This window comes from Dermochelys coriacea, chromosome 7 (genome assembly GCF_009764565.3).
Source record: "Dermochelys coriacea isolate rDerCor1 chromosome 7, rDerCor1.pri.v4, whole genome shotgun sequence".
NCBI classification, from domain to species: domain Eukaryota; kingdom Metazoa; phylum Chordata; order Testudines; family Dermochelyidae; genus Dermochelys; species Dermochelys coriacea.
The window spans coordinates 29,810,643-29,825,603 of record NC_050074.1 but is presented as its reverse complement, the minus strand read 5'-3'; the positions used below and the strand labels follow the sequence as shown (position 1 = coordinate 29,825,603).

Genomic DNA, 14,961 nt, shown 5'->3' with positions numbered 1-14,961 from the left:
GTCGTTCTCTGGGCCTGGTGAGTTTGATGCAAAGTGATCACCTTGCTTGTGTGTGTAAGAAGCATCATCTTGTTTCTCATCCCCCCCAAAAGATAGACTTTGTTACAGTAAATAGACATAAAAAAGTCACCCAGAGCCCCACACCTACAAAACACAGAGCCTGGTTTGCAGGTGTGCTTAATACCCTAAGTTCCCATGGATTTCATTTGGGACTGTGGAAGCTCAGCCCCCTCTGAAAAATTAGGCTCACTGCATCTGTGATCTAGATCAAAACCAGAACATAGTACAGGAACGATGTGCTCCCCAAACCATGCAACCTCAGAAGTGGGAAGGTTTTGTTGGGTCTAGCATGGGAGAGAAAACTCTTGGCCCTTTAAGGACTGCACCCACACCACCCCTGCTTGTGGACTTGAGGAGCAGGCGCTGGGGCTCATTGGTTGCACAGGGTGCAGCATAAGCCTCTTGGTTCCAATGCATCCAAGGGAGGGCTTGTAAGCCCTTCCCCCTCCTAGGGAACCATTCTCCCCATTTGCCCTCTCTGGGATGAAAGCAGGACCTGGTCCTGCTTTCATCCCAGAGGGCAAATGGGGAGAATCTGGGGAGTAGTTGCCTTTTTGCAGCTGGGAAGAAATTATTCCTCACTGCCAGATTGGCCGGGGGTTGGGGGGGGCAGGAAGAAGAGGGGTGTACACCTTCCTCTCAGCAGGCCGGGGACTGGGCAGGTAGGTTTGGTTGCAAAATTTTGTTGCAAGCTATTAGGAACCCAATGCAGGTAATTCTTCAACAGGGGTCTGGTCCACTGATAAGACAGAACTGGAAGAGGATTAGGAGAAAGCATCTCCTAAAAAGCTGGGGCTGGGGCTCCTAATCTTTGGTACAACAAGGTGACAACCCCTCTTCCCCACCCCCTTAATCCTCCTACAATGAGAGAAAAGGAGTACTTGTGGCACCTTAGAGACTAACAAATTTATTAGAGCATAAGCTTTCGTGAGCTACAGCTCACTTCATCGGATGCATTTGGTGGAAAAAACAGAGGAGAGATTTATATACACACACACACAGAGAACATGAAACAATGGGTTTATCATACACACTGTAAGGAGAGTGATCACTTAAGATAAGCCATCACCCACAGCAGGGGGGGAAAGGAGGAAAACCTTCCATGGTGACAAGCAGGTAGGCTAATTCCAGCAGTTAACAAGAATATCAGAGGAACAGTGGGGGGTGGGGTGGGGGGGAGAAATACCATGGGGAAATAGTTTTACTTTGTGTAATGACTCATCCATTCCCAGTCTCTATTCAAGCCTAAGTTAATTGTATCCAGTTTGCAAATTAATTCCAATTCAGCAGTCTCTCGTTGAAGTCTGTTTTTGAAGCTTTTTTGTTGAAGGATAGCCACTCTTAGGTCTGTGATCGAGTGACCAGAGAGATTGAAGTGTTCTCCAACTGGTTTTTGAATGTTATACTTCTTGACATCTGATTTGTGTCCATTCATTCTTTTACGTAGAGACTGTCCAGTTTGGCCAATGTACATGGCAGAGGGGCATTGCTGGCACATGATGGCATATATCACATTGGTAGATGCGCAGGTGAACGAGCCTCTGATAGTGTGGCTGATGTGATTAGGCCCTATGGTGGTATCCCCTGAATAGATATGTGGACAGAGTTGGCAACGGGCTTTGTTGCAAGGATAGGTTCCTGGGTTAGTGGTTCTGTTGTGTGGTGTGTGGTTGCTGGTGAGTATTTGCTTCAGATTGGGGGGCTGTCTGTAAGCAAGGACTGGTCTATCTCCCAAGATCTGAGAGAGCGATGGCTTGTCCTTCAGGATAGGTTGTAGATCCTTGATGATGCGTTGGAGAGGTTTTAGTTGGGGGCTGAAGGTGATGGCTAGTGGCGTTCTGTTGTTTTCTTTGTTGGGCCTGTCCTGTAGTAGGTGACTTCTGGGTACTCTTCTGGCTCTGTCAATCTGTTTCTTCACCTCAGCAGGTGGGTATTGTAGTTGTAGGAATGCATGATAGAGATCTTGTAGGTGTTTGTCTCTGTCTGAGGGGTTGGAGCAAATGCGGTTATATCGTAGCGCTTGGCTGTAGACAATGGATCGAGTGGTATGATCTGGATGAAAGCTAGAGGCATGTAGGTAGGAATAGCGGTCAGTAGGTTTCCGATATAGGGTGGTGTTTATGTGACCATCGCTTATTAGCACCGTAGTGTCCAGGAAGTGGATCTCTTGTGTGGACTGGTCCAGGCTGAGGTTGATGGTGGGATGGAAATTGTTGAAATCATGGTGGAATTCCTCAAGAGCTTCTTTTCCATGGGTCCAGATGATGAAGATGTCATCAATGTAGCGCAAGTAGAGTAGGGGCATTAGGGGACGAGAGCTGAGGAAGCGTTGTTCTAAGTCAGCCATAAAAATGTTGGCATACTGTGGGGCCATGCGGGTACCCATCGCAGTGCCGCTGATTTGAAGGTATACATTGTCACCAAATGTGAAATAGTTATGGGTCAGGACAAAGTCACAAAGTTCTGCCACCAGGTTAGCCGTGACAGTATCGGGGATACTGTTCCTGACGGCTTGTAGTCCATCTTTGTGTGGAATGTTGGTGTAGAGGGCTTCTACATCCATAGTGGCTAGGATGGTGTTTTTAGGAAGATCACCAATGGACTGTAGTTTCCTCAGGAAATCGGTGGTGTCTCGAAGATAGCTGGGAGTGCTGGTAACGAAGGGCCTGAGGAGGGAGTCTACATAGCCAGACAATCCTGCTGTCAGGGTGCCAATGCCTGAGATGATGGGGCGTCCAGGATTTCCAGGTTTATGGATCTTGGGTAGCAGATAGAATACCCCAGGTCGGGGCTCCAGGGGTGTGTCTGTGCGGATTTGTTCTTGTGCTTTTTCAGGGAGTTTCTTGAGCAAATGCTGTAGTTTCTTTTGGTAACTCTCAGTGGGATCAGAGGGTAATGGCTTGTAGAAAGTGGTGTTGGAGAGCTGCCTAGTAGCCTTTTGTTCATACTCCGACCTATTCATGATGACGACAGCACCTCCTTTGTCAGCCTTTTTGATTATGATGTCAGAGTTGTTTCTGAGGCTGTGGATGGCACTGTGTTCTGCATGGCTGAGGTTATGGGGTAAGCGATGCTGCTTTTCCACAATTTCAGCTCATGCACGTCGGCGGAAGCAGTCTATGTAGAAATCCAGGCTGCTGTTTCGACCTTCAGGAGGAGTCCACCCAGAATCCTTCTTTTTGTAGTGTTGGCAGGAAGGTCTCTGTGGGTTAATATGTTGGTCAGAGGTGTGTTGGAAATATTCCTTGAGTCTGAGACGTCGAAAATAGGATTCTAGGTCACCACAGAACTGTATCATGTTCGTGGGGGTGGAGGGGCAAAAGGAGAGGCCCCGAGATAGGACAGATTCTTCCGCTGGGCTAAGAGTATAGTTGGATAGATTAACAATATTGCTGGGTGGGTTACGGGAACCATTGTTGTGGCCCCTTGTGGCATATAGTAGTTTAGATAGCTTAGTGTCCTTTTTCTTTTGTAGAGAATCAAAGTGTGTTTTGTAAATGGCTTGTCTAGTTTTTGTAAAGTCCAGCCATGAGGAAGTTTGTGTGGAAGGTTGGTTCTTTATGAGAGTATCCAGTTTTGAGAGCTCATTCTTAATCTTTCCCTGTTTGCTGTAGAGGATGTTAATCAGGTGGTTCCGCAGTTTCCTTGAGAGTGTGTGGCACAAGCTGTCAGCATAGTCTGTGTGGTATGTAGATTGTAATGGATTTTTTACCTTCAGTCCTTTCGGTATGATGAGAGGGCACTGATGTTCCAGCAGTGGTGCTGGGACAGGTGAACAAGGAGAGGGGCCGATCTCAGCCCCCCCTCAGGTGACCTGGGTTAAAGTAGGAAGGAGAGCCTGCACTGGATGAGTTATTGTCTGATAGTTCCCAGATGTGTTACTAAAGAAAGTTGTGACCTGTATAAATCAATCAGATTTCTGGGGTCTTGTCCTTCTTCCTGTGGTGTCCTGGCCAATCAAAGCAGTGCTTATTTTTCAGATGATAAGCAGGGCTGGTGGCACCACCTGTTAAGGTTGCCTGACACTTCCTATTATAAGACCATGCTTTGAGTGTTTATAGCTTTTCCAAACTAACTGATTGGGCTAAATTTTCCAAGCTGTGTCTCTTTTGAAAAATTCTAGCCAAAATGGTCAATGGTTTCTGGACAAGGAGACTGGGACTTGAATGAGGATCTAGGTTTGGGGAATAGCCAGGATTGGGACAAGGTCAGATTGGAGAAGATTCAAGCAGAAAAATCTGTGCCCATTGGAGCACGCTCCCTTCGAGAGCCTGGACTAGAACCCAAGGTTCCCGAGTCACAGCAGCCTTCTGCTGCTAGCAAATATCTGTGAAACCCATTAGCAAAATGTGTCTCTCATGCCTCTTTAGTGCTGAGCCACAGAGAGGATGACAACCTACTACTGCTATCAATTACTCTAGTAGCTCAAGTGGCAAAGGTCTGTGTGGTCGATCTAAAGATGTCAACCCTGCTGATGACCCATGTGGGTGTCAATATGATGCCACATGATGGAACTGTTTTTTTTCAGTTTATGCTTTTTAAAATCTAGGAAATTACACAAACTATGTTAAAAGAACATTATTAAGATTACAAAGTCAAGCTCTCAGTAGTTAGGAAATGCCAGAATTAAGGCTGCCTGTGACACATTCATAATGCATAAAGCACAGGCTTTAATTATGTGATTTCATATTATTTTTTCATAGCAATCTTAATATTGGCATTCCCTAGCTTTGGAATGCTTGACTTTGCAGCCTCAGTAATGTTCCTTTAACACATTGTGTGTGTGCATGCATGCGTGTAATATACATATAGTTTATGCAACTCAAAATTTGAAGTGTCTTTTCAAAGTTTCTTCGCAAATAAGGTCTTACCATGTAAGTAGCAATTTCTTCTGGCGCATCACCATCTAAATCAAATTTAAAAGTCACCATTTTGTGATTATGTGTTTCCAGCTGACATTCCACCATCTTATCCCCTGTGTTGCACACCTATAAGAAAAGAATAATGTTGATTATTTCTGGCATGTCCAAGAACAGAAGTTCAGCCTAGGACAAAGAAGTTGTACTTGCATTTAGAATGGTCAGCTTTGGTCTGCTTGACTTCTCCTGGCGTGATCGAATGCGTGTAGATTTCTTATGTTTCTTTGAAGGCTTTCCTTCTTGCTTTCCACTTCCAACCACTCCTTCAAAGCTGTCACTCATCTCTTTACCTGAAGCAACATCGGGACTCATGTAGCTTTATAACAGGGAAGGAAAAAATACCCACACGGGATGTGGATGTGGAAAGAGAAGAAGAAAAACAGTGACTACAGGAAAACAGGGGATCTGCTTTGTAATAAAACTTTTGACAGCAGCATGGCTGGCCACAATTCAGCAAGGTCCTTAAGCATGAGCATAAGAAAGCACACAATGTCCCTTGCACAATGAAATCAGGGCCTTAATTTCTACTGAGAATAGCTTCTTTTCCTCAGGGGCCCTTACAGTCTGTCTTTGAATTGCAAGGGTCCCCCATTTCCCAAACTTATTTTCTTACCCTTCTTCAGGTTCTACTCTCCAATGGCGAAGGTACATATGTGACCTTCTCTAGAAACCATCACTTTTTGTCAGTCAGAGATGCAGGGAAAGGGTCACACAGGAGAGTGACATGAGATACAGAATACAACTTCTGCAGTTGCGGGCCATTTTATGACAAGGCACTTGTTCTTAGTCTATGAAGGTGCAACAAAACTAACGTGGAGAGAGGACCGCAGGGTATTGCTCTGGGATATGTTCTGACGCAAGCAGCTTTTAATGTTGCCACGGGTAGGAAAATTAGTTTTTCAAATATCATAGCTAATGAGGAAAAAAAATTCGAGAGCGATTGATCACTAAATATTTGGCATCCTTTCCTATAAGAGACTGTAGGATAGCATATTCACTAGGGATGAGTGAACTCAGTTTGCCTAATTCAATTATACCCAAGAATTGTAGGTCGGAAAGTTACTGGAACCTGGAAAAGGTAAATTCCACTTTCCATGAAACACAAAAAAGAATTGAGCACGCCACAAAAACACCAGACACAGAGTTAGTGTCCTGAAGCCTTAAAAACGCTACTTTTCCTGCATGAAGGGAAGACGGAGTTTATTTTCCTTCCCTAGGGCCGTCATGGTTTTTACAGTGGCATTCAGCCTGTAAAGCAGAAAACTCCTTGTAAGAGAGGTGCAGTTCCAAGGCTATCGGCCTGTATTTACTTGTGTCAACCTCGCTTTTTGGTGAGGTAGAAATGGGGGCAAAGGGAAATGTTCAACCCTGAATACACAAGGCAGGCTTCCCCTTATCTAGAAAATGTGTTCTGGTTAAAATATAATAGTTTGAAGGTAAAGATAAACGTCACCCCCATGAGTTTGGGTCATCCCTCAGACTCATAGACATAAAAGATTGGACATTAAAACATGAATTAAGGCAGTCAGCCAAATACAGTAGAATTATGGTAGCACCTTAAGGCTCCAACCTGTATTGTGCTAACCATGCTAAAGACAGAGCTGGCCTGGTCTATACATTAAATTAATACAATTTTTGCTATACTGGTATAGTTAAAAGCAGGATAGTCCACCCACTGGTATGAATGCAGTTATATCAATATAGAGGTGCCTAATACTGGTATTAGCTCTTGCTGGGTGGAAACGGGAATAACCTCCAGTGGTGTAAGGCATCTTTATACCAGTTTAACTGCACCTACACTAGGGACCGTGCCACTTTACCTATTTTGACAGAAAAAAAAAATCATACACCTAACCAAAATCGTTAAATAGCACCACAGTTGTGTGTAGACCAGGCCTAAGACAGAGTCCCTGCTCCAAGGAACTTACGGTCTATTCAGATAAGATAGACCAACCCAAATAGCTAAACTTCATGTATGCAACTTGTTACTCTCCCCAAACCTATCACTTACTACCTCCAATCTGTCTATGTGCTACCAACCTAACACTCCCACCCTACACCCTGCTCCACCCCATTACAAAAGACAGAGCTTCAGGCTCAGGCTTGTGAAGGGGGAGAAAGAAAAAGCTTCCAGAAATAAAAAATGTTCACATGCTAGAGAGATTGTAAGGATACCTTTCACAGCTCAGTGCTAGCGTCTGCTGTTTCTCTTGTATTGCATGCTCCTAAAATATAAAAAGAAGTCATTTAAATAGAGACATCAGGCAACATTTAATATATTGTATTTGCATATGAAGAAACGTGACACTTTGTAGATCAAGATTTTTGATAGAACAGTTTTGGGGCTGTTTTCTGAAGGATATTTTCTGAAAATAAGATTTTAATCCCACACCATTTTGTTTAACTCATTCTCAGAACTTGGAATGCCACTAAATTGTTGCTTTTGTCACTAGCATTTCTTTTGGACCACAAGCCAATATGGCTGTTTGTACACACATGGCTGTTTGTTAAAGCCCACTTTTGGAATAGAGTTTGTTAATAATTTAGTTCTCCCATTGCTCACTCGGCAGCAGAAGAGCAGAAAACAGAGAAGATTTTACATAAATCAGCAGTTTAAAAAGAGGTCACGGCAATAGAACAATGTTAGTATATTTGGGATCCACATCATTACCTACCTGATCTTATTTAAATGGATCCAAAATTTGGCCTAACCTTGTTATTGTTTTTGCAGTATCCTACAGTTAAAAAAAAATGCATACAGCAGCAACATTTAATATTTCCAGTATGTTTTGCTTATTCTTGAAAGTGCATGATGAATTTGGAAGAAAGGAGAAAAACACTAACATACTGGGCTGCCTACCACCCTCTTCTGCCTTCTGCCCAACAGATAGATTTTCCTTTAAAAACAGTTCCCCACTCTTGCTATCATTGGTTCAGCTTCACAGTGGCAGTGCTAGTAAAGACACCCTGCCACCTGTCTCCAGGGCTCTACAGATGATGTGGTGTAGGCTTATTCTGAGCAGAGTTAGAGGAGATGATGCTCAAAGCACCAATGGTTGCTGGAGCCCTCTGGCACTCCCACCAATGGAGATAAACTGGTGGTAGCAACAGCGAGACATTTTAACTAAAAATCCTAGTGTAGTCACATGTTCAGGAACCAAGTCAAACCAGATGATCCAGCTGTTCCTTTTAGCTTAAACTCCATGACTCCAAGAGTATGTCCGCACACATAGGCGCCAACTTTTCCCGGCACCGGTGGGCACTCAACCCCACCCACCCCGACTCCACCCCTGCCCCACCCCCATTCCAATCCCTTCCCCAAAGTCCCCATCCCAACTCCGCCCCTTCCTTGCCCCTATTGGACTCCTTCCCCAAATCCCCACCCTGGCCCCACCTCCTGCTGAGTGTGCTGCGTTCCCCCTCCCTCCCAGTGCTTGTCGCATGAAACAGCGGTTTTGTGGCAGCAAGCACTAGGAGTAGGGGGAGAAGCGAGCATGCGGCGCGCTCAGTGGAGGGGAGGTGAGCTGGGTCAGGGTGGGGAGCTGCCGGTGGGTGCAGAGTACATACCAATTTCCCCCCGTGGGTGCTCCAGCCCCGAAACACCCACCAAGTCGGCGTCTATGTCCACACAGTAAGCCTGGATCTGTGGACTCCAGGCTTGCAGACTTGGTGTTTCCAAGTTTATGTTGAGTGTCCACTCTGCATTGTAAACCTGGTTTACAATTGCTGGACCTGAGCCTCATAGCTGGACTAACACATCCATATGGCACTACGCAGACTTTCTGACTTGGGTCTGCGTCCATAGTGCAAAATGATAGGGCGTGGATACAAGTCACAGCAGGACTTGGGCTCTGATCCACCTCCCTTACAGGGTCCTATGATCCGGGTCATGAGTGCTTGCTGACCTGAGTCAGATTGATGTGTGTGTGGACAGAAAGGGGCTTGGACTCAGTGTAGACATATCCAAAGTTCTCCGAATCCTTTATGACTGCCCTCTAATGGAAAGAGAATCTGCATAGCAAGGTTAAAATCTGTAAGCCTCTAAAGGATACCAAGCTCATGTTGGCTATTGCTCATGGCTCTATAAGCCAGTTGTGCCAAACCTGTTTTCTCAACAGAATTACAAAATGAATGAACAATGAAATCACAGACACAACATATTCAGATTTTAGTAATGCACCTGATCAAGTGTTTACAAAATCTTAGTTGCCTGATCAAATCAAAATGGCCAGGGATTTGAGTTCTGTCACATGGATTCAAACAAAAGATAACGCCAGAGAGCAGCTTTATGGCAAAATGATAATGAAATGAATTGTTTTGAATTACAATATACGAGTCTGATATGAAACTCTCCTTACAAAAGGTTATACCTAAGAATACTGTCACAAATGTATTTCACAGTATCTGACATCAGCACAGTCATCAAGGGGTACTTGGATCAATTTGACCCTTATGTGGATGGGGACTCACAAACAATCCAGCTCCAGTGGACAATGGTTATCGTTCAACCTAAATGAGGAGTTCCTTTGTCTTGCAGGGCAGATGGACAACAAAGGCTAGCACACAGGCTCACCTGAACAAACCTGTGCCCTGCATGGAGAAAAGTAGAGACATGTGATAAGGGCAGGTATGGCTTTAGGATGGGGATTTCCCAGGGGAGAGTACAGGGCAGGGAGGGTTCAAGCAAATCTGGGGTCCTTTACAGTCACTCAATTGGGTCTCCAAGCCTCAAGAATCAATGTGCAAATCTTCCCTCCAAACCGCTCTTCTCCATCATGTGGGGAATGAAGGGCCAAGTGAGCTGATCCCATGAAATGCGAATGGGAACAGGGAGTTTATCCAGAGCTACTGTGTGTGGATGGAGTTGGGGAAATAGTGGATGGGGGTTTCCAAGGACATGATAAAAAAAGTAAAGAGATATCCTTATGCCTCAGGGGCTTCTAGTTGCCATTTCAGTTCTCAGAGAAGCTTGTACTTAACATCACGTTACACTACAGCAATATGCATCACACCCATATTTCATAGCTCCCAGAGTGGTATAGAACCCCACCAACAGAGACTGCAGGTGTAGCAGCATTGTCTAATGGTTCTGGTGCTGGGTGTATGCAGGACCCAGAGCGGGCAGGAGGAGAAACACCCAGAATCTGGGAGGTGTTGGATACAGCTGGGATTTCAGATGGGTTTTTTGCAGGTGAAATTCCATGTGCACAGATTTGCTGATTTTGCTGCCAATGTTTGAGATCCAGGACTTGTGTAAAAGCACTGTGTTGGAGAAAATACCACAAGTCTCCATGTTGCTAATTTCTCTAACAAGAAACACACACACTTCAAATCCTTAAGGTCTTCCACTGATTGAAGGGGCAATGGAAATTTATCAAAATGGGCAGTTGTCTCCAGAGGGGTGCCAGAGAGTTTGGCTGTATATTCAGTCTTATTTAACATCTGCACTGATGATCTCGAAAAGGGGCTTAACTGTATCTTAATGAAATTCTCAGACTGTTCAGTGCCAAACTGGGAAGAAGCTGCATATACCAGAGAGGATAGAAATACAAATTGGCAGCTAAAAAGCTTAGAAGCATGGGCAGAAAGAGATTGAGCCTGGAAAGGTGAAAGCCATTGCTTCAGGGGAAGAGATACTCCAAACCAGAAATGTTCCATGCAGGACATAAACCTGGAAAGCAATGGTGCTGAGGGAGATTTCAGGTTGGGAGTGGACAGTAAGTCAGATATTGGTTTGCAATCTGATACAACAGCCAAAAAGCCAATGCAACTTTGCTTTGCATAATAATATGCATTACAACACTGAAGGGAAGGCAATATACCTCTATAAAACTTTGTCAAGCCTCAAAGTTAAACAACTGAGTGAGGTCATTCAAAGAAAAGCCAAAGTAGTGATTAGCAGGCAGGAAAAAAGTAATTGTGTTACAAAGAAAGACCGAGAGAGCAAAATGTAACTTTACTACATGACCGCTAAGAAGGGACATTTTTGGTAATTTTTTTTTAAAAATCAAATATGATAATTATTTACCAATTTTTGAAGAATCTAAACCATCAGGAATAGAGTGAAATTCAGGGCAGTACAGAAAGATATTACACTAAAAAGTAAAGGGATGGGGGAAAAAAGATTTAGGCTGAACATAATGAAGAACTTTTAGACAGTGAGATATTAGATTATGGAATAGTTTCTCAAGGCAAGTGGTGGAAGCCCCATTGATGAGACATTTAAAACAAGACTGGACAACACACTGGATGGCTCTGTACAGAACAGTCCTGCACTAGCTCAAGGACAATGATCTAATGATCCAGAAGTGTAATTTCCATACCAATTTCTACGCTATCTTTGCATACCCGTTCACCTGAGGATGAAGGGAGTACCTGAGAGTTGAGTTGTCCAGGTGTCTTATTACTCCAATAAATGACGTTAAGGAGACATTTCCCAGGTTAACAAGTATAATATAGGTGTCAGAGTGGTATAATATATAACCTCCAGCTACATATGAAATAGTTGCTAAGATGATGGTTCAGCCAATAAAATATAGTCTAAGATAAAGGGCTCCACAGAGTGAGCTTGGATAATGACTCTTGTGAAACAATTTTATATCTATAAAGGAGATTAGTGGCAAGCATGGTAATCATTTAGGAAAAAGTGTTCTACCTCTTGAGTTGACTCTGTAACCGACTGGATGGCAGAACATGGAGCCTGCTGCCCCAGAGGCTGGGAAAGATCTGGTTGAAGCTGCAGAAGACCAGTAGGCTGAAGAGGCCGACAATGATCTATGGGCACTGTTGTACTAGCTGCAGCAAGGTTGCCATGAAGTTGTGAAAGACTTTCTGGCCTGAGGCAGGGAGGCAACGTTTCAGGTTGTAACTGCAAAGGCGATGGCATAACTATCGAACGCTGCATTGGTATTGCAGGCATCTGGGTTCCAATTTCCAAACCATATTGAAGATGTCCAATGATCTGTTGTAATACAATAGAGACCTATTAAAAACCCCTCTGTTTAGGGTGTTCATGACTCATTCAAGTCAAGATGCAAAAGTTGTTTTTGCTAATTAATTAAACCTTTATAAACCTATGCTGAGAACATATCTGTATGGTTTTTTGTATATGGGATATGAAAAGGAGAGAGTCATGAAGACTTGTTTTCAAAATAATCAGAGTTAAAATAAAATCAGAGGCTGCTACATATATAATTTCTGAAGGTACAACAACGAGCATGCATGTCTGAGCATTTATATACTACATGGGTGATTATTACTTTCTTAATGATATTTGTCGGAATCATGCAAAACTAAGCTGGATCCTGCTCATAATTTCAAAACCCTGCTTATATCCCATTTCCTTGAACACTTGGCTCTATTTCCATAAGCCTAGGGTGTGTACATGGAGAAAAAGATGACAATACTTAACAGAGTAAACAATATTCAGGTTGGCAGGGTCCGATATTCATCGGAGGGTACTTAAGGAGATAGCTGAAGCAACCTCAAAACTGTTAGCAATTATCTTTGAGAACACCTGGAGGATGGGGATGTCCCAGAAGACTAGAGAAGGGCAAACACACTACCTGTTTTAAAAAGGGGAACAAAGAGGACCAGGGGAATTATAGACCGTCAGTCTAACTTCAATACCTGGAAAGATACTGGAACAAATTATTAAACAATCGATTTGTAAGCGGAGAATAATGTGGAGAATAATGGGATTATAAGGACTAGCCAACATATATTTGTCAAAAAGAAACCATGCTTAAGAATCTAATTTCCTTCTTTGACAGGGTTACTGGCCCAGCGGATGCGGTGGGAAGCAGTACATGTGATATAGCTTGATTTTAGTAAAGCTTTTGACACAGTCCTAATGACATTCTCATAAGCAAAACAAAGGAAATGTGGTCTGGATGAAGTTACTTGAAGGTGACTGCACAACTAGGTGTAAAACCACACTCAGATTAGTAATCTATGGTTCGCTGTCAAACTGGGAGGGCGTATCTAGTGGGGTCCTGCTAGGGTGACCAGACAGCAAATTTGAAAAATCGGGACGGGGCAATGGGGTGTAATAGGAGCCTATCTAAGAAAAAGACCCAAAAATCTGGACTGTCCCTATAAAGTCAGGACATCTGGTCACCCAGGGGTCAGTTCTGGGTTTGATACTATTCAATATTTTAATTAATGCCTTGGATCACTTGATAATTGCCCCGTTCTGTTCATTCATTTCTGCTCCTTATTTTGGACAGGTCCTCGGCATGCAACAAGAAGAGCTGAAACCATTGGGACTGCTGTGGGCAGAACTGTTTAGTTTTTACTGCGGTGTATAAATCCTCAGAGATTTAAGGGTCACCCTTGAATCTTTAATCTCATCTATTTTATTGGAAAAAATGTGAGGGGCCTTCAAATGGGAGGTCTCAAACGGTCTGTTGCACCTCTGGGGGGAAGACTTGATGACTGCACCCAAGATTAATGCCACGCAGTGATGGCGGAAGCCATAGCTCGAGCCACAGAGTCTGCTGCATCCAGGCTCACCTGCAATGCTGTTTTGGTAAATTATTTGCCCTCCACCATAGCAGTGAACTCCTGCTTTGACCGATCAGGAAGCGTGTCTTTGAACTTCAGGATATTCTCCACTAGGCTGAAACTGTAGTGACCCAGCAGAGCCTGCTGGTTCACAACCCCAACGTGTAACCCCACTGTGGAATGAGGCTTCCTGCTAAACAGGGCTAGCTTTTTTGCTTCTTCTCTTTCGGGGTAGAAGCCTGGTGTCCTCGTCTCTCTCTTTTGTCAACAGCAACGACTACCAAGGAGCCTAGAAGAAGGTGGTTATAGAACTGCTCAAATCCCTGTGATGGCACATAGTATCTTCGGTCCCCCCTTTTAGCAGTGGGAGGCAGGAAAGATGGGGTTTGCCATAAAACCTTGACAGGTTTCAGGATAGCCTCATTAATAAGGAGAGCTACCCTAGTAGGTACTGCAGAGGCTAAAATGTCCACCAGGCTGTGTGATCTTTCTCCTGTACCTCTTCTGGTGGGATATCCAGAGCTGCATCCCCCTCTTCAACAAGTCTTGATGAGCTCTGAAATCATCGGGGTGGGGTGGGACTCAGTGAGGAAGAGGCTGAACATTGTTGAGGAGGTCCCTCCTCTAATCTCTTCACAGGAGAGTCCTGACCATGTAGCTCCCACAACACAATACCAGTCCCGGTCCCTGGGAAGGAAGACAGTGACCTTGCTGTAGAATCTCCCAGTGCCTAGCCAATGCAGAAGGGCGAGAAGAAAGGCTCTAGAACGTGAAGGAAAGATCCAAGGGGTCCAAAAGGGCCATTGATATGGAAGTGGGACCCAGATATGTGCAAGCCATTGGTCTTTAGAGTGCTGAGACTGTGGCTGGTACCACGGTGGACAGGCATCTTGCCTCACAGTTTGATGGGGTGTCTGCTTCCTCAGACCATAGTGGAGCAGACCCGGTCGGGACCAGCTCAGAGTCTGGAGATGGGGGAACTGGCAAGATCATTGCTGGTTTCCTTCTAGATGGAATTCTATGGAGAGAGTAGCTGTAGAAGCCACTGGTGCTCTGGGGCTGGAGCTGTGACCATGCACTTCCTATCCCCATACCGGGCAAGATTTCGAACAAGCAGGGGAAGCGGGCACCAACACGTTAAGAATCTCTCTGGATGTCTTGAAAGCCCTGGGTGTAGATTGAACCTGAAAGGACTCCATACTGCTGTACCGAAAGGTGCACCAGTCCTTCAGGGATCAGTCTCAATGGACCCTTCCTGGGAGCTCCACAGGTTAAGTGTGCAGTACTTGAAGTATCACTTCCTTTTGTTTGTTTTAAATCTGCTGCCTACTGATTTCATCAGGTGACCCTTAGTTCTTGTACAGGGTAAATAACACTTCCTATTCACTTTTTCCACATCGTTCATGAATATTTTTGATCTCTATCATTCCCCCCTTAGTTATCTCTTTTCTAATCTGAACAGTTTCAATCCGTTTAA

General features: G+C 44.3%; 1 protein-coding gene across 17 annotated transcripts in view; it reads right to left on the bottom strand.

Annotated features, from left to right (window-relative positions):
* Positions 1-14,961, bottom strand: part of WNK2 (WNK lysine deficient protein kinase 2) — a 187,444-nt gene that overhangs the window by 55,538 nt on the left and 116,945 nt on the right. For 13 of the 17 annotated variants that reach the window (XM_038410290.2, XM_038410289.2, XM_043519519.1 and 10 more), the window contains exons 13-16: positions 11,635-11,940; positions 7,155-7,204; positions 5,130-5,295; positions 4,932-5,048 (exon numbers count right to left, since the gene is read on the bottom strand). In XM_038410290.2, the coding sequence (XP_038266218.1) occupies positions 4,932-5,048; positions 5,130-5,295; positions 7,155-7,204; positions 11,635-11,940 (639 nt within the window). The remainder of the gene's footprint in view (positions 1-4,931; positions 5,049-5,129; positions 5,296-7,154; positions 7,205-11,634; positions 11,941-14,961) is intronic. The other 4 variants (XM_043519520.1, XM_038410291.2, XM_038410293.2 and 1 more) reach the window with 1 other exon arrangement.